Consider the following 20,247-nt stretch of genomic DNA (forward strand, 5'->3'; position numbering starts at 1 on the left):
AGTGCGGACAGAATGCTCTGTATCACAGCAAGGCCCTAGGTCCCAATTCTGCAGGTATGGCCCGGTTAAGAGGCCATTGCATTACACGATTCACATTCTTAAGAGTCCCAGGACCAGCATTTTTCTGGCTGCCAGCTGCACTGAGTGTTTCCATAACACAGACCAGATGGAGCCCTGTGTCTCAGGATCTTATCTGGAGTTGTTCTTGGCGGGGGCTTGGCCCTGAATTTCAGGAATACTTTACTTTATTTAGGAGCAAGGATGGCTCTGGCTGAGATCAGCCTCCCAACATCTGCTCTGCATTTCCAGCCATTTAAAGAGCAGGGACTGAAGCTGCCAGGGAAAAGCTATTAACCCTTGCTCGGCTCCCACGCTTTTGTTTTGTCGATTTGTTTCCCCTTGTGTCATAGTTCTGTTTGTTTCTTGTTCAATATAAAATTTCTCACGCTCTGTTCCTCTCCTATTTCCTCTTTTCTTTTTCTTTTTTTGGACGACTATATTTATCGGTTTCATTATGTGTTCTTTGTCATTTGGTTTTTCACCTGTACATCACTTCTGAAACCAAAGCTTGAGAAATCCTAAAATAGACCTTTCTGGCTTCTATGATCTATAGAGGAGATCTGTCACCTCCTGGCCTCAAGCCCCTATACCCTTTGAACTAATAGTGGTAGTTTTCAGTGGGAAAATCCTTGCAGTGCCCACATTACACCTACACTGGAACCTCAGCAAGCCAAGCTACACCTGCGTTCCAAAAAAAGGGGGTTTGGTATAGGCTTCATTGTCCCCCCCCAAATGTCATAGACACTAATGTATTATAATGATTTACTAGCCTCAACACTCTAGGCATCCTTCTGCAGGGTAAACCACCACTGTTAAAATGCCTTGAGAGCTCATTTATCTTTATTATTTTTTTTAAAGTCAGAGTCTGCTAGACACATTATTCTGCTTTTATACAAGACATCAGGTAATAAAAAGATTGCAAGATACAATTGCATATATAAACGTGACTGCCCTAAAATACTTACTATCCATTTATTTGTAAACTGAAAAAGCTCCCGTGCTAACATGTTTGCTGTCTTCTATAGAAAACACGTGATCCATTCTTAACAAATCGGTTTTGTTTGCTCAGTTTATGCATGGATGGGATGGGATGGGGTGGAATGGGAGGATGGATAACTGGATTGAGATAATGAAAGATGGGTAGATGGACAGAAGCAGGCTAGAAAGGAAGTTCTATTTTAGCCAATGTCTACGTAGGCTTACAGGTTTACCAATTCCTTGCTGAAGCATATTACACCTTGAATCATATAAAACCTTAAATATAGCCAGGTTTTGTCCATGACCATGGTGGTTTGTACACTAGGTTGTCCTTCTAAAACGTATATAACACGTATAAATAATATCCATTTTCTATAGGAACCATGCCCCCAATTCAGACTACCCCCAACCCTGAGCATGTCTGCAGAAAGGGTAATGTGCGAAGTAGGACTCTACAGCCTGGGCTACCCCTGATCTGATGGAATCCAGATGTCAAATTCACACACCAGAAAAAAAAAAACATGTCCAGCTGCAGCCCATTAACGTACAAATAAAAATAATCCGAACAGAGGCGGGGAGGGGTCGGAGGGGTCCTGGCTGGAGCCTGCTATGGGAGCTCTGGAGTTTTCCAAGACCTGTCAAAAACACTCCTCAAAAACAATCCCTGTGGTGAGAAGCAGTTTCTCATAACAGGGAGCCTCTTATCGATGGCACAGACTGAGATCGCTTTGGGGAGGGGGCACTGAGGAAGAATTCCCATATGTTTTCAGGGCTGGAGGTTGCGTTACTAGTAGAGGGGACAGACAACACACAGCCCATCGTGACCAAAATAAAATTGTCAAAATTACTTCTGCTCGAAAGACCTAGGATGCACATTGTCTGGTCTGCTCACAAGTGGCGTGGAAGGGGTTAGGTATGCCAGCACGGTGTAGCCCCCTTCCCCCCGGGCACAGATCTCTGATCCTGTCTCTTGCCCTGTGTTCCCTTCTTTGGTCTTGGCCTGAGTTACACGGAGGACTCGGACAGCTCTCAGCAGCTGCTGCACACCTGTCCTCAGCTATCAAAAACGATAATGAACTGTATCCCTGGCAAAGAGTTATGCGGCGCGTCCAGCCAGGCAAGGGTTAATAGTTGTAATGTGTGGAAGGGGAGGGAGCGGGGGCCACAGCTGATCCCAGCAGCAGGTGTTTGAGGATTGCTTTAACTGCTGCTCGCTGTGTCCTTCTGACTCTCCCCCTTTCCTATAGCGCACCACCTGAATTATTATTATTATTGTATTATTTATATAGCACCAGCAAACTCCGTAGCGCTGTACATGGGAATGATAATCATTCCCTGCCACGCTCCTTCTGGGCTCTCATGTAATGCTCTCTCTTTTCCTATTTTAACCACATTGTGTGTGCGTGTGTGTGTGAGTTTATGAAAACGAACCCGCTGCCATTGAGACAAGTCCCTCACTCTCTTCTCTGTATTCCTCTTCGCAGGCAGCACCTAGGATACAGCAGATACAATGCCAGACTCACCGGCTGATGTGAAGACACAGACTCGGACCACCCCACCCACTATGCCCCCACCCTCACCTGCCCTGAGCCAAGGGGCCAATCGCAGCTTTTCCTTCACACCAAGCACAAGTGAGAAAGGCTTACAATGACATGGGATCTTTCAACCAGGGCTCGACAAACCCCCAGGAGCCAGGGATTCTACAAATAGAACTGATGCTCAATAACTAGCTGGGTTATATTGTATAAATCCCTGGCTCAAAAAAAAAAAAAAAAAATTACACTTATAAACCATTTATATATTGTGAACATATATACAGAGAAATTTATGGAACATAGAATATTCTAGATTCTAGAGCGACTTTGGCCATTGTCACGGGTGGCCTCAGCATAGGGGGGGGCAACAGCCCCCCAAACTTAACATTAAATGTAATATTGTTGGATAAGCTTTTCTAATGATTTAATATCTTAGATAAACATTTAAAATTTGTTTTATAAAAAACACATCAATATATTAAAATATTACATCATTAAAAAAAAAAAAAGGTAAACAAAAATATTAAATCTCTGAACAGCCTATCCAAAATATAGACAAGCTGTGCCGAGATCTGACAGACATTTAGGAAAGCTAAAAATGACTAATGGTTGCACCTTTTCAAGTCCTAGTTGAATCACAAGCAGTCCTACAAAAGATGAGTTTGCAGTGTGCCTGTACTATGTAGTGTATGAGTGTAGTGTATGAGAAACACGATTAATATTTTTTAGCATGCTTGGGTGGGAAGGTTTTTTTTTTTTTAACATGATTGGTTGGCATGGCTGGCAAGTTCTTTCTTGGCATTCACGACTTCTAGCTATTTTTTTTCCCTTGGCAGAATGCCATGATAGGAGATACGTGTGTATTTGTAGGCCTGATCGGACGCAAGTTTCTTTTTTTTTTCTTTTTTTTTTTTTTTTTTATATTCTTTATTTTGTCGTGCATAGATAAAACATATTACATTTACGCCAGCGAATGCCACAACAGCTTTCCGCCAGAGTTTACATGTTCAGACAGTTGTTTGGCATGGATAAACAGTGCACTTTTTTTTTTATTTAAGGAGAAGCAAGCTTATAAAACAGGAGTAGGGGATCTGTCTAGGGCCGTGTTAGGTACTATGGTGATGCATATCATATATAACGTTCAGGTTGTAAGAAAACACAGGCTAGGTGGATACGGGCGCTAGACATTGCTTATGGTAGGGAGGCCACCCAGTCTTTTAGTAGCTAGGTGCCAAGTACTAGTGGGGTCAGGTGGCTTAGGAGGCTTTGCGGTATAGGCAGAAAACAGATTATTAAATCACATGCTGTAACTATATATCCGTGTTGTGTGTGTGAGAGGGAACTGCAGGGTTTTTCTCTGACATGTTCAGTATCCCCTTGTACATGTCCCACTCAGCCTATGCCCTTAGTGGGCAAACAAGGTCCAGACCTATTTGCAGGGTAGCATTTTTGCACCAGCCTGCCTCCACGGCTCCTTGCGTCAGTGGGGACTGGTACCCAGCATCCGCCGGTTGTCCTCTCTGTGCGAGCTTGAGCATCGTAGGGCCGGTTCTGTGGGGTCCACTGGGACTGGAGCTGGTGTGGGTTGCGTGTGGTTCTCCGCTGGGTTCGTGTTTGAGGCGCGGCTGTCAGCCGCCGTCTGCACCCGAGTGTGGTCTCCTGCCGCCGCGGGTGTCGGCGATGCCTTCTCTCACGGCCCTTCATTTTCTTGTGCCGAGGTTGCTTGTGCGGTTTGGTCTGCCGCCATGTTGAGGCCTGTCTGGTAGCCTTGACTTGCGTGATGTTCAAGATTGGAGGCAACTGCTTGACTTGTTGGCTGCTTGTCTGCTGCGTGGTTAGCGATTGTGCTCTGCCCTCCAGCTTACGCCAGAAATTGGCGAACAGTGCATCTAGTTTCTGCAGGATGTCGGGCTCAGGGTCAGTGCTGTCGGGGAGACACGTGGCGTCCGCCATGACGGCTGGTGCGCCCGGTAGCTGGCAGTGTGGTGATGCTGCACCCTGCGTTCCCTTCAGTTTTGGATGGCCTCCTTGGGATGGACCGCGATCACCCCCGACGGTCCGGGGGGGGGGGGAGTATCGGGGTTGTTACTCGGCTGGAGTCTGCTTCCCACAGTGCCGGGCCTGGAGATCGGCCGCCTCTCCCGTCCGACACTTGCTAGGCCTTGTATTGCGGTGCTTGTCGCCTGTGTGCATCGGGTGCCTTATATGCCGGCGTGTTGCTTCCCAGCCCCTTCGTGGGTCATATAAGTTGAGTGCTGTCGCTTTGTTCAGGGTTATTTGGCTTGGTGGTGCCATTAATCGCTCTGCTTGTGTAGGAGCTCTGCTCAGGCACGTCTGTCTCGGACGCAAGTTTCTTGATGAGCACAAGTTGGGTAAAAGGTTTTCTTGAAGGGCATGGCTGGTAAAACATAGAAACATAGAATGTGACGGCAGATAAGAACCAGTCGGCCCATCTAGTCTGCCCAGTTTTCTAAATACTTTCATTAGTCCCTGGCCTTATCTTATAGTTAGGATAGCCTTATGCCTATCCCACGCATGCTTAAACTCCTTCACTGTGTTAACCTCTACCACTTCAGCTGGAAGGCTATTCCATGCCTCCACTACCCTCTCAGTAAAGTAATACTTCCTGATATTATTTTAAACCTTTGTCCCTCTAATTTAAGACTTTGTCCTCTTGTCGTGGTAGTTTTTCTTTGACCATGAATATGTATGGATGAGTTAACTGTACAAAATGTAAAATATTTAATATTCCTTATCTTTTCAAACCTACCCCACGCAGGGAGAAATTGCTTGGATGTAGGTGTTTGGGTATAGGCTAGGCTAATGTTTATATGGAGCTACAACTTGACTAGAATTTAGTTGGAGGCTCAACATAAACATCTTCTTTTGGTTGGTCAGTAATTAAGATGTCGTGATTGACTATAGTTTGGGTGAAGGTGCCTCTGTTTGTTTTGTTGGACGAACCAGATGGATGGCTCGGAGTGATGTTGCCAGTCACCGTATCCCTCACATTCTCTAGTTTGTGTATGAGCAATGCTGCTTTAAAACAGATGTTCTCTAATTAGATGTTGGGGTGATCTGATGGGTTTTACTTTAAACTAAGAAGGAACAGATGCGCCTGTGTGTATGTGCGTGTCTATAATCCACATCCACAATGTGTGTTTTTCTTTTTCTAATCCACGTGCATTACATTGTGCATTCATGATTGTTTGTGTGTGCCGTGATATTTTTGTGACACAATAACCAACTTGTGCAGAACACAAATAAAAACATGTTTGCAGGCTGCCAAACTTTCCTCTATGCAAAACAGGCAAAACATAGGCACACAGCCTGCAAACATGGAAATCACACACAGTGTCACTTTGGGATCCCACCTGTCAGTTGTGGGCATGTGGTTATTTTGGGCTCCTCTTTGGGGGGCCGCCCCTCAGCGTCCTCTTGGTGCCAGTGTATGTTTGTGTGTTACCGTTCACAGAGCAGATTTTACCACCGGGAGACGTTTAAAAGCTGCTTTAGAAGGTGGGTTAACAAAGCACTATGCAGAGCTCCTGTGTGCCCCCAGCATGCTATGTCTTATGTGAGAGTGTCCATGCATGCAGTTGAAAAACAGACAGGAATGTGAGAAGGGAGGATAGGATCTGGGCATGTGTGAAGGAAAGGCTGGTACAACCATTAGGAGTGTGAGACATTTATACCGTCCAGTAGTGCTTCCTGTGCAGTTTATACACACCTTGTTCCTAAAATCAAATAATGGCCTGGCTGGATCTTTTCCTTGAGAATTATTACTGCTTATAATTCTCTTATCACACTGACGGGTGTAGATAGAATATATATAGACACACTCACACGTATGTCATGTGATATTGGCACCACTTGTATGTATGTATTATTTATATAGCACTAACCGATATACTTTACAGGCGACATCGCCATACACAGAGAGATACAGAAAAAGTATAGAGTATCAGAGTTATTCCCTGAAATGATAATTGTAGGGAATTGAAAACAAATTTAAAATTTAAGGCCAAATAGCCAAGAATGTATCCAAGTAAACTATGCTTCACTTTCAGGTGTTTTGCCCTTATATTCAAAATTCACTTTGAACTCTCTTTGATTTCGTGACAATTATCACTTAAGGCAATAACCCTGTATACAATGTAATAATAATTAGAATATGTTGCACTAATTGGTACTTTACGGGTTAACGTACGTCCTTTTACTGTAATGTAACCTGTAAAGTGCTAAGTACACGTGTTAGGGCTATATAAATAAAGGATACATACACTATATCTACTGTAATGTAAGTGCAATAGCTATACAGTATGTATGCTTTATTTATGTACTACTAACAGGTGGACTTAACACGTTACAGGTTAAATTACAGTAGTGAGGGGTACTGCGAGTGCAGACGTTATATAGTATGTTTGAGTAATTTGTTTGTATAGTGCTAACAGGCTACTTAGCACTTTACAGTCTACGTTACAGTAGAGGGAGGTGCAGGAGTTACATAATGTATGTTTTAATTATTTAAATATATACACTGCTAACAGGTGTACTAAGCACAGGTTACATTACAGTATAGTGGGTATAGTACGTAGTATATTTTATTTATATTACGCTACATTACAGTAAAGGGAAGGTGCATTAGGTAGAGTAGGTGTTCAATATATTTTTAGTGGGGTTCAGTAAGCACAGTAGTTATAGTGTGTATAATCTCTCTCTATATAATCTTTATAGCATGTTACAGATTACATTACAGGACAGGTGTGGAACGGTAGTGCTGTAGTCATTTAGTGTATGTATATTCAATTATTTATATAGGGCAGTGTGCTTAGTGCTTCACAAAATATGCAAGTAGAAGGAACTTTATAGTGTCAACAAATTTACAGTTTACGTTTTAGTTTATATAACGTATGCACATAGTGCTAAAAGATACACTTCCAACTGTAAGTTTAACTTACTTTAGAGGGACGGTATAATAAGTGCAGTATCTATAAAGTTTATGTACATTTTATTTATAAAGCTAACTAAGAAATGTATTTTGCACTTGTCCATAGTGCACAGTCTAACTGACATTGTATGATGCCCCTATATGCACCGGCCTGGCCAAGATTAGCGCGATATATGTAACTCCTGCAGCTGCTACTATTTCAACTCAACATTCTCTCCCAATAAAATAGCAGTAGAGGTGATGAGGAGATAGAAAAGGCCCACTTCTGTTTCCCCAGCTCCCACAAGCTTCTTGTTTATGCTGACAGTCCTAATCTGAGTTAAACTAGAGCCGGGGTTTTTCACAGTATAGACTTAAGTTGTCAAACCCATGGATTGCATTGGGTAAAGTACATGCACTGGTGCTGAATTATATATTATAGTGTATTATAGCTGACTGGTGTGTTAGAGGAGATAGTATTATTGCTATCTGTCAGGCAGCGGAAATAATATGTCCCTCTTTTCCCAGTGATGAACGGAAGCAGCCATTCTCCCACCGCAATAAATGGAGCTCCTTCTACCCCCAATGGCTTCAGCAACGGACCTTCTGCCTCCTCTTCAGCTGCTCTAACGAATCAACAGCTTCCCCCGGCATGTGGGGCACGACAACTCAGCAAACTAAAGCGTTTCCTTACTACGTTGCAACAGTTTGGCAGTGACATCTCTCCGGAGATCGGGGAGCGCGTGCGAGCACTGGTGCTGGGACTAGTGGTGAGTACATGGATGGGGAGTCATAAACTTCAACCGGAAGAGGGGTCAAAAATGTTACACGGTTACCGCTTTACACTTAGAGAGGGAAGATCACCTAATGCACCCAACAAATAGATAACCATGTAGGGTTAGAGCTCTCGTCTGTACTGCACATTTTTCACATGCTAAATCTTTAAAGTAAATTTAAAAGAAAATGGAGAATGCTATGGAAAAAAAGGTGAACACAAGCTGTAGGTAAATTTCGATGTATTATTCAATAGTATAAATTCCAGAGACGTGAGAGTTACACTTTAAAACGACGGCACAGCACAAAATGGGCAAATTGGTCAAGTACAAATGATGTATAAATGATGAAAACTGAAAACAGATCTTAAATTTGGCTTATCTGTAAATAGATATACGGTACATATATTTCCAAAGATGTAAAAATAACACTAAATGGAAACAACTTTGAAGGAACACTCCACACCTAATGCACTTTAGTTTGCTGAAAAACTAATTTTACAAAAAGTGCAGATTTCAATAGAAATTGGCACTTTTATAAAGAACTTTGTTACACCTCCCCTGGCTGTCAATCAGACAACAGGTCCTATGATGTCCTATTTTGGTCAGCACAGCAAAAAGAAACTCAAGAGGTAGCGATTGTCCAGAGCATATGCCTTGCAAAGACTTTTCATTGAGCTGCATTGCGAAGTCTGTGATTGGACAGCCACGGAACGTCTGGGCGGGGTTAGAAGGGGAGGGCTTGCAAAGGCAGCAGACAAAAGATCTGTAGATTTTGCAAGCTATTTTTAGATCAAACCCTAATGAAACAAAAACATAATTAAATGCATACTATATGTTTTAATTGGGATATATCTCCTTAATAGTGATTTTTATATTTGTATTTAGGCAGCTGATTGTTCCTTTAAGAAACCTTTAAATGTAGTCTATTTAATGCAGATCCTTTAAGGAGACCTGTGTATGGGACATGGACAATGAAATAACTATATCCTCTTTTGTTGCTTTTTCAGAATTCCACACTGACCATTGAAGAGTTCCATTCAAAGTTACAGGAAGCCACAAACTTCCCTCTCCGACCCTTTGTCATCCCATTTTTAAAGGTATGAACTTCCTCTAACTGTCAGTTAGTATTAGTTTTGGCGCACCAAGGCATTTACCTCTATATTAGAAAATTGCCAAACGTTGTGCAAGACACAGCCCACATTAATCAGATTTTCAAACACTGCCCACATTGACATTTACAGAATCACTCATACCCATAATGATGCTTTGGCACGCTTTCCTAAATCTCAAGCCAACCTTGAAGTATTTTGTATAACTTCCTGTTTTGTTTCACCATGTGACCATTGTGGAATACTTTTTGTGCCATCCAAATGGAGGTCAAAGATAAAAAAAAATAAAAAAAATAAGTGATGTTTCCCTCCTCCCCCCCCCCCAATCTTGATAACCATTAGTGACATCTTCATATAGAATTCCTGGCACATGCTTTTTACTGGCATGCTACACTCAAGATTTTAGTTTGGTTTCTCCAGCGTCATACTTGCCTCCTGCCGAATTCTAAGTTTGCAGTCAATCATTGTAGCGTGACTTAACATTTCCCTGTTTTCCAGGCTAACCTCCCACTGCTTCAGCGAGAGCTCCTGCACTGTGCCCGCTTAGCAAAGCAGAGTCCAGCACAGTATCTGGCACAACATGAAAAGCTTCTCCTCGATGCCAGCTCCTCAAGCTCTCCCAGTGACTCTTCTGACCTCCTCATGGAGGTGAATGAAAATGGCAAACGACGGACTCCTGACAGGTAAAACAGCTCTCACATCATTGTTACAGGAATGGCCAATCTCTACTGGCCGAAGCGTTGAGCATTATCAGTACCTCAGTAAGTGTAGCAAAAAGAGATTAAACAAACTGCATGACTCATAGTACATACATCAATGATTCCATATTCGGAGACCATCTGGTACAAGGTAATAAACAAAAACAGAAGAACAAGACTGGGCACAAATGGTGCTCCTTCTCTTCTCTCCAGAGACATTTTGTACAAGGTGACTAACCTCTAACTCTCCAGCTATCGTACAACTACAAACACCATGATGCTTTGCTAGCCTTACGTTAGTTCTGCAACAACAAGAGATCTACCTTTTTACCACCTCTGATCTTTTTGCTGAAATGTAAACCCTCGTCCAGTCCATGTTGGGAATATTTTGTAGTTCTATGCTTGTGGCAAAATGTTTTGCTTTATTGCCAACTACTGGGTTAAGATTTTTGCTATTATGCACAAACGTTTTCCTCTCAAAGTAATGCAATTCTAGTAGTAAGCATGGCCTAATTTTTACCTAACATGGGCGACGAGTTACAGCAAAGTGGAAAGTTCAGTTGCTGTTAATTTTTTTTTATTATTTCATTGTATTTAAACAGTCATAAATCAAAATATGTCTCCACATTATAAAAGATTGTCAGGGTTAATAAATAAAACAAGAACTGTTTGGAATTCAAAGTTAATTTCTAATTTAAGGTCAAAATAACCGAAATGAAAAAATTCTCTACTTTAGCTGTGCTTTCAGATCAGCTACATCAGCTACATCAGCTACGGCCTTAAATTTGAAATTCATTTAGAATTCCTGAAAATTCTCACATAAGTGAATAACCCAGTACGTCTCCACTTCTGCCAAGAATGAGGGAAATTTTGGACACTTGTGCAATGTGTGTTTGTCTTGTCAATATCAATAGCTTGTGTTGTCTTTATTTTTCACCAGGACAAAAGACAGCACGCAGGATGGCCTGCACCCAGAGCATCTCACCAAGAGGCCGTGCACCACAAGCCCAGCACAGAGATACAGCCCTAGCAATGGACTGCCTCACCCTTCCACTAATGGAGTCCCCCACCCCACTCCACCCCCCACTCAGCATTACCGCCTCGAGGATATGGTGCTGGCTCATCACTACCGACACACAGACCCCCGGGAATTACGAGAGCGACACCGGCAGGCAGGTATGAGAGCCCTTGCGTTACAAGAATGCATCTGCCAAGCAGGTGCCAATTAGGCAGTGTGCCAATCTGTTGATTAACTTCGTGCAAGGCAGATGCCAAGCACATGTGATATAGACAGTCAAGACCAATGCTTTTAGAGCTTCATTACAGATCTGAACGCAACATTTTTTTGGTCATTAGGAACATTTCAGAGAAAATAGGACATCAGAATCATATGACTGTGTGGCCATAATGAATCTGTTGCAAACAAATGCAAAGTATCATCTTTAGTTGTACGTAGTGCAATTTATTTACATACACGCAACAGGGCTACACAAACACCTGTAGATTACAGACTGGATTAGTCACTGAAATGCGAACTGTCAGGAGTCCAAAGTAAATTTCACATTTTATGGCAAAAGGGTCAGCAATCTTCTATTTTGGCCTAAATTTGAATTCCCCTGTGAATTAATTGACGTTCCAATAGTTCACAGTTTAGAGCAGCAGTAGGCAACTTTCAGAACTCCATAATGCTGGCAAAGAACAAAGGGAGATGTAGTCCACAACATGTGGAGTGCCAAAGGCGGTCTATCCCTGGTTTAGAGAAGCCCAAGTTAAGTTAGTTTAGTGATGACAAGCCTTGGCATCTCAGAGATTTCTGGATGTTATATTTATTACGACCCTCCTTCCAAGTGTACGACAAACTTTAACAGAGAGGAAAAGCAAAAACCAGAAAGCAAGACATTCATTTTACATCCTAAGGGGTAAAAATACAGTGTTCCCATTATAGGGCAAGGCAAGCCAGAGCTTGATAAATTGGCAAAAGGACAGCTAGCCAGGATCAAAGATACCAGAGGAAGGCAACCCATGCCAAATCCAGGAAATCAGAAAACAATTACTAGAAAGAAAGCACTATTGGTCTAAAAGGAACCACTAAGTGGCACTTATCATATTAAGTTAATTCAATTTAAGTAAACTGGAGTTCAGCACCTGGAATATTCAGGCAAGCTTCTAGGGACATAGAGTCCTGGAATGGGCACTGCCATAACACATTAGACTATTTAATGGAGGTGCAAGAGAAGTCTGCAGCACTACTGAGAATTTCCCATGATGCCAGCCAGTCTTAAAGGGACACTCCATAGCACCAAGACCACAACAGCCCACTGTAGCTCGGCGAATCTTTTGCATAAGATTTGACTACTTCCTCTGGGAGGGCCCAAGATAACTCCTGTCACCATAACCACTACAACGGGCTGTAAAGAATGCCAGGGTTAACCACAACTGCACTATGCAATATCGCACATATGCATTATACAGTATAGATGCAGAGATATCTATAGTTCCTCCTGTACAGATATCATATTCTAGAAGATAGTTTGCTTATGTTGCTTGACCCGTTCTCACAAGATCAAATATGAGGTCTGGGGCACTGTAATTGACACTCCCAGTCAAAAACCTGTGGCTGCATGTCTGTACCCCATAAGGTTTGCATGCCAGCTGCCCACAGTATGCCATCTGTTCCCTGCACGCCAACCCACTGTTCCATGTATCATACAAAACAGTAATCTGTTACCTACAGCTACAGCCCAATAAAACTCGCTCCATATACTGGGCACTCCTTGCAATTTATCTCATTATTTCTTAATTCCCAGCTGTACATGAGGTAATCGATCACAGGCTGACAGAGCGCGAGTGGGCAGAGGAGTGGAAACATCTAAACAATGTGAGTAGGCTGCAGGTGAGAGGTGGGAGGTTTGTGCCTGGCCAACCAATGACAGGCATGCATTGCACAAGGCCAAGTGTTGCAACCTGTTGATGTATCTTGCTCTGTACAGCTCTTGAATTGTATAATGGACATGGTCGAGAAGACACGGCGTTCGCTGACCGTCCTACGACGCTGCCAGGAAGCTGACCGCGAAGAGCTCAATCACTGGATACGACGTTACAGTGATGCTGAAGACATGAAAAAAACAGTCAGCTCCACAGCACAGCCATCTCGACATCAAAGCAGCTCTTCTAGCACAGAGTCCTCGCCGGCAGGTAAGACCGTGTTGTCTGAAACCAAAAAAAGAGGCGAAATCCAGGCCCTTGGGACTGTGAACCATGGGGAATGTATAGCTTAATGCTGGCTGAGACCCGTGAGTTGTAGTTCAACTACAGATATTTTGTTATGCATAGATTTTAATCCAGGATGGAGAGAGGGTTACATAAAAGATGGGTGGGCACCAATATAATAAAAATCATTAAAAAAAAAGAAAAACTCACCTTATACTTAATATTTATCAAAAGATAAGTACAGTAAATATGGTAGTTGGTTGTGTTCTTAAAGGATCCTCATATGACCAGGTTCTAAATAATTATAGAGCAGTTGTGGATCATTTCTAAGCTTGAAAACAACACAACTGTTTCAGCATAAATGGCTGGACAGGCAAAGATGTTCAGAATTAAGCACTCGGCGAATAGTTTGTTAGTTATCGCTTTCCTGTATTTATCATCATCTGTTTCATGTTATTTCAGAAAGCTCTCGGGACTTCTTGCACAGACCACAGGCTGGGTACATGCCGGAAGAGATCTGGAGGAAAGCAGGTGAGTGTGAAAAGAACACCCAAACCTAACTTGAGATTAGTGTGTAAAAAGTAAAATGGGTTGGGGCTTACTATAATTGGCATATAATGCTGTATCAAAAATACTGTTTTTGTTTTTTGTGTATATGCTGGATTTTCATTATTACTGTTAATAAAAGGCATATATTTCAACTGAATATGTGTACAGCGCTAGCACCAAGCCACCCCTCTGAGCTGTCTCTCTCCCCGCACAGAGGAGGCGGTGAACGAAGTGAAGCGGCAGGCTATGTCAGAACTGCAGAAAGCGGTGTCGGAAGCAGAGCGGAAGGCTCACGAACTCATTACGCTGGAGCGTGCCAAAATGGAGAGAGCACTGGCAGAAGCAAAGCGCCAGGCATCAGAGGACGCAGTGTCTGTCATCAACCAGCAGGAGGACTCAAGTGAGGTAACGGCCACGCGGCTTAGAGCAGATAGCAGCCGCAACTGTCAATGAGTCCAAAAAAAGCAGTCAGCTATATAAGATCTAGGTCTACCATTTTGTGTAATGCAGAATAAAAGCCACTTTAAAAAAGAATAAGCTGCAGTGGTGGTGAGAATTATGAATCTTTATAGCCAAAGCATCACTAACTGAGGATCGTGAAGCATGGATAAGTGTGTGCCATCACAGGGTTTTTCTATGACAACGTATTCATGAAATGAATTGGTGACATCATAGGAATGTGTGTAGGTGGGCAACAAGCATTGTTAGTTAGTAGACCGTGATCTGTAGTCAACGTCCTGAGCAGTAAACAAAATAATTTGCTGCCCATTTAAATTGGAGTGATTGGGTGGAGAAGTCAGGTCTTCCCTGCGTTTTTACAGGCATGGAGCAGGCACTCTGTATCTCCTACGGTGTGTTTGGTTCCTGTATCGGCCAAGTAAAATACGATGTGACTGTGTTGACTTTAGAAGCTTGGGTGTTTTATGTTTTTGTAGTCTTTATATTACGATCAACGTTCAATGTCCTTCTGAGAAAGTCTTGTATTTTTAACACTCTTCTATGTCCCGTTTTATCCCTGTAGAGTTGCTGGAACTGCGGGCGGAAAGCAAGTGAAACATGTAGTGGCTGTAACACCGCACGGTACTGTGGCTCCTTTTGTCAGCACAAAGACTGGGAGAAACATCACCACGTATGTGGGCAGTCCTTGCACAACACGCCCAATGCACCTCCAGCTCCTACAACCCCAACAACCCCTTTAGCCAGCCCCACCGCGAGTAGCTCTGCATCCCGCTCTGGAACTCCTGCCACCCCACTTCTCCTGGATACTGCCTCCCGCTAATCAAGCTGTAGGAACCACAGAATCCTAAGAAGGACAATAAACAGCCACGACTACTCTCATCCAGATCTGCCTGGTTCACACAGTTTGGGGGGTGGGCGGGTGGAGGGGACTTGGAGTCAAAGACAATGCCCGTCAAGACTTCCCCTGCCCCCTGTTGTGTCTGCAGTTGGGTGGGTGTGCCAATGGCTGTTTGGATTTAATCCAGGAATTCCTAAAAATGACTTTTAGCAGCTGTGGGAAATGGTCTTACAAAGAACCTCTAGCAGTAGTCAGAGTCCTTGTGAAGGACACCTGACCCGAAAGAAAACCGAGTAGGGGAAGTATTTAATTTACAACGGCTCTGAACTTTTTTGGCTTTAAAACAAAAATAGAATCCAAAAATAAAAGTATGAAGAAAAAAAAAAAAAAAACAGAAATATACAAATGAAACTACCTTGCTAGTCAGCCAAGAAATGTCTGATACCAAGAACACCTCTAAAATGAATCCCAAAAAAACAAATGAAGGAAAAATAAATCCAAATCCAAACAATGCGAGCCCTGCCAAAGCCCTGACCTGTTGAATAAAAGTAGAGGAGACTCTGTGGGGATTGCGGGCACTCCGCATTCTGGGGTCTTGTAGCTACACGGGCCCAGTAAAATGAAGGAAAAGGGGCTGCTGAAATCTTTCCTCAGAAGCCTCCTCCAGAGAGATTACTTCACTTACAGCACCATTTGTATCTTCCTCCTCTACCTCTCCTACCGCAGATATCTAGTGACATGCCATTGTGAATGAGCCTCACTCCTCTATTCTGCTGGGATCTCGCAACACACAACTCTTTTCTTCTAATGAATTGTCCTGGAGGGAACAACAAATGGCAACTGGAGGTATATAATCTGTCCTATGCAGATAGGCAAACAATGAGAAAACTTGCGAATGGGTCAATATTCCGAACCCCAGCTTTACTGCTCCTCTGAAAATGGTGAAGCTCTGATATGGATTTAGGGTGGAGGGCAAATACTTCTGGGAGGTTTAAATGGGCAGCCACAACCATCTTATCACTTTGGGCAATGGTGGGAAATGATATCAGAACCCCCTACGTTCATGCAGACTTTAGCCTATCTTTGTGGAAGATTGTACAGATTTTTTTTTTCTATTTATAAATACATATAAAAGAGTACCCATGTAGGGGACATGCGTGCAATATGAAAAGTGCAAAGCTACTGACAGTTTGGGGGAGGTGACGGCAAACTTAGCATTAACACCATACAGAAAGAAAATGTAGCATTGGATCACGATCAAGCCTTTATTTCAGCAACATGATTTCCAGATAACCCTAAATAAAAATAAAAAATTATATTAAAAACACAACACATGATGTCCATAAAAAAATATAGTGAACTAGGAAGAAATATGTTCTCTATGAAGATTGGTGTGATAAAGCATTTTCCATGTATATGGAACCCCAAAACAATAGTATAATAATACCCCAAATATCAGAGATCTAGGGGACCACCCACAGAATCCCAAGTTTTAGAAATGTTTACTTAATCTTCACCATTTGCCCGGATTCCCAAACTAAGTCCAGTTGCCTTCCAAGGGGAACCCAGTAGAGAAGCTAGCCATGTGAATTGCTACCAAGTGTACCAATATAATTTTAGTCCTACGTTTAGCTTTTATATTTTACTTCTGTGCCATCAGCCAAACATCACAACAGTCCCAGGGTCATTGGGACAGTCTAGGCTCCTGTTCCACCATCCTAGATTTGAAATCTAGTCTCAAACTTTGAGGAACACTGTACAAATATCCACCATAAGTGAAGTGTGAACTCATAATTAGGCAAACAGTGCAGACCGAAGTTAGAGTATTAAGCCCACATAAAATCACTGCAACAGCACTCTGTACAAGGGCTACCCTGAGTATGGTGCACAACAATCCCTTTTGGGGTGGTGCTTGTCTTTTACGAGAAATACCTCCCAATAAGAAGTAGGGCTGTGCAGTATAGAAGCAAAATCTGACTACATTGATGACAACATTGATATGCAGCATCCCACAGTACCTATCACGTGGATGCACACTTGACACTATCACAGCATCCATCTTTGATAAGGGGAGTCTGGTTTTCAAACGATACATTTGCTAGTGAATTTGCTAGCACAACATTCACATTTCAATTTTTTTTTTTTTTAAGTGAGAAACACGTATAATGATTGCATCCAAAAACTCAAATCAAAAGTCCTTGGGTACTTACCTGCTAAACCTACAGTACATTTACTATAGTTAATCATGGGATTTTGCAAAACAGGTGCATTATCCCTTGGAAGTGTTGAGCAATTACTGTTAAGCACCCCGTGAGAGGTATTAAAAGTCTAGGAAATGTGAGACACCAAAGAGCCTGTGTTGTAATGGGTGCAGGAGGTAAATTCAGCCCAATTAATAATTTACTAACCCAAACGTTATTTAAGTAAAGGTTTACATAACTTGATACAATTTCACTTATTCAAAACGACATTGTACTTTTTCACTGGGGGAAACAATTTTCCATCACACTCTTGACATCCTGTTACATCTTAACACAGTTCTCTGCTCAGGAAGCACCTGTAAGAGCAAGTGTAAACAAAAGTAGTTTCCCCCAACTTTAAAAAACAAACAAACAAACAAACAAAAAAAGAATGTAATTTCATATCTTGCATTCGGTCAGGGAATGGAAATTTTCAAGGATATTTCTTGTAAGTTACAAAATTTATTTTAGCTACTATTTCACCTAAACATTGTTTTGTGCTGAGCTTGTCATTCATTGATCCACAGAGGAGGGAGTTTAATTTATTTCTATTTGTATGTATTATTATGACAAAGACCTAATATATAAAAGTATTTGGGGTGTGTAATATGGCAAACAGCTTCAGTGATTTCAGAGAGTTTTACACAATCTGACTTCCAGTGTTTTACAGTGTAACAAAGTGCTGTCTATCTTGTGATGCGCCGATTTCTCTTGGCACACATTCTGGTTAATTTCTTGGTACAGTCAAAAGGTTTGCACACCTTTCCTTTCAACGTAGTTTACTCTTCTCATTGAAGCCAGTCTTTTTTTTTTTTTTTTTTTTTAAATATACATATATAAATATATTTCTATGTAAACACAATTGTTCTGTGTTGTAAAATAAATCATTTTGTCCACATGTCGCCATATTAAATTTGGATTTTGGGGATTTAGAGACACCAGGACCATTGACCTCAACTTGGACTGATCTGAGCAACTGCCAATGTAAGTTCTCCCACGCTACCTCCAACTAACTTCACCGCCCGCAGTGGAAGTACAGACTTGTAAAGTTGCGCTTCACCTTCAAACCAAAATGCGACCATGGAAGAGGATTTGGATCTTCTGGACAAACTCTGTCCCTGATATAAAAAAAAATAAAAAAATAAACAGCTTTAAATATAATCTTCCAAGGGTCAATGAACAGAGACCTCACATTTGGGGGCCTCTTTTTTTGTATCCCAAGAGGTTGTAGCTTTAAAGATGGCGGTGCCCATTGTTGACCCGGCTCCGCAGTACTTCTTCCCAACATTGTGTGCTGTTCCTTCATGTGACACTGCCAACCCATGATGGTCCCAAAATGTCTTCTCCCCTTTCTATTGTTAAGCTTTGCCAGCAGGAACCAGAATTTTCTCCTCTTCAAAAGGTACAAAATAAAGTCCATGGATTAAAAGGCGATCGGCACTTACAACCTAATGGCTTTTGTAGCAAAAACCTCCTACCTTGGTCATAGATATCTTGAGAACATTTATTATGCTACATAGGTAATTTCTCTGTCCTGCCATGGGGCACTTCTAAAAATACAACTTATAGGCCTATGTTAAATACAACTGGTTTTGATTTCATAAACCTCCCATATAAAAGCACACTGTGGAGAATATCAACCCTTTTGGCTTTTATTGATAATTACTTAAAATAGATCATGTATTTTGACCCTGAAACCTGATTTGTTTGCTGGAGAGGCCCATGGAAGACTAATGTAACAGAGCTGAATATTTCCAATTGCTTCTTTAAATGCACCGATCAGAACACATTACAGTAGTTGGAAAAAATGTGAGACTTTATACTGCTATCCATGCACGCAAGAGGTAAATGCATCTTGCAATTTGGGGGCAAAGTGCTATATGTAGGTTTCTATGGGAACTGCACCTATTTAGAAATTTGCCTTACTAAAGAAAAAAAAAAACAGCGCTCTCCTGTTAAGACTTGTAGTGATAATTCCACTACAAGGAGAACAAACCTTGTCGGCTCCAGCAAACAATCACCTAAGGTGTACAAGCTGTACAAATATTATATAACCCAGTGCTTATCCCTTTCACAACCTGGAAGGTTTGTCGAACACTGGAATACTCCCAAGCAGAGAGAATGATGATTGACAAGTTTGTAAAGTCAAATAAGGTTTTGGTCTTTCCAGGAATTGCTCAGGCATCACAACATTCTCTGTTCAAAGGGTTGTATGTATAGTAAAAGCTATAGTCGAAAATTGGTACCTAAAGGTCTCCCACCAAGATTTGTGGTCACTGTAATGACACTTTAACTTATTAGCCAATAAGGCTCCCTCACAGATTATATTGGCTTCCCAGTCTGTGCTGTGTTACAAGCAGTACCTTGAAAGTATAAGGAGTTTCTGTGTTTACTCCATAACAGAATCTTTGGCATTGAGCTGTGCCGCAGATCTTACGATAACAATAAATGAATAAGTAAATTGTACCTTGTGACCAGTGACCGCTGTACGCCTGGATTTCCACTTATGTGAGCATTGCAAAGAGTTGAAGAATATATGTTCACACACATAGGGAGGAGAAAGCGGGGCAGATGGAATACTCAGAGCTGTGTATCTTTGCATGCTGGTATCTCGATTTCTTGTACGTCTAACATGTGGCAGCTGAAACCATTCTTAAGTTCAGATCCAATGTCTGTTCTGTGATCTGTATCTGTGTCATAAAGGAAAGTTTATTATGGCATCTTCAAACTGTGTTGTCTTCTTTGAAATATGTGTCAATTTGTGTGAAATAAAAAAAATGAGGTGTTGTAGTTTAAAATGTAAACGTTACAGTGTCTAAAACGGAACCAATCACTGTATAATCACCATTTTTGTTTTGGAATCAG

General features: G+C 41.9%; 1 protein-coding gene across 5 annotated transcripts in view; it reads left to right on the forward strand.

The window, feature by feature from the left end:
- Nucleotides 1–18,665, forward strand: part of CBFA2T3 (CBFA2/RUNX1 partner transcriptional co-repressor 3) — a 34,204-nt gene extending 15,539 nt beyond the window's left edge. Inside the window, exons 2-11 of one of the 5 annotated variants that reach the window (XM_063438090.1) lie at nucleotides 2,523–2,669; nucleotides 8,032–8,273; nucleotides 9,287–9,376; nucleotides 9,887–10,071; nucleotides 11,027–11,262; nucleotides 12,894–12,964; nucleotides 13,077–13,281; nucleotides 13,759–13,827; nucleotides 14,060–14,250; nucleotides 14,867–18,665. In XM_063438090.1, coding sequence (XP_063294160.1) covers nucleotides 2,549–2,669; nucleotides 8,032–8,273; nucleotides 9,287–9,376; nucleotides 9,887–10,071; nucleotides 11,027–11,262; nucleotides 12,894–12,964; nucleotides 13,077–13,281; nucleotides 13,759–13,827; nucleotides 14,060–14,250; nucleotides 14,867–15,124 — 1,668 coding nt within the window. In that variant the 5' untranslated portion in view covers nucleotides 2,523–2,548 and the 3' untranslated portion in view covers nucleotides 15,125–18,665. The remainder of the gene's footprint in view (nucleotides 1–2,522; nucleotides 2,670–8,031; nucleotides 8,274–9,286; nucleotides 9,377–9,886; nucleotides 10,072–11,026; nucleotides 11,263–12,893; nucleotides 12,965–13,076; nucleotides 13,282–13,758; nucleotides 13,828–14,059; nucleotides 14,251–14,866) is intronic. The other 4 variants (XM_063438091.1, XM_063438093.1, XM_063438094.1 and 1 more) reach the window with 4 other exon arrangements.
- The last annotated feature ends 1,582 nt before the right edge of the window (nucleotides 18,666–20,247 follow it).

The sequence above is a fragment of the Pelobates fuscus genome, chromosome 12 (genome assembly GCF_036172605.1).
Source record: "Pelobates fuscus isolate aPelFus1 chromosome 12, aPelFus1.pri, whole genome shotgun sequence".
Taxonomy (NCBI): domain Eukaryota; kingdom Metazoa; phylum Chordata; class Amphibia; order Anura; family Pelobatidae; genus Pelobates; species Pelobates fuscus.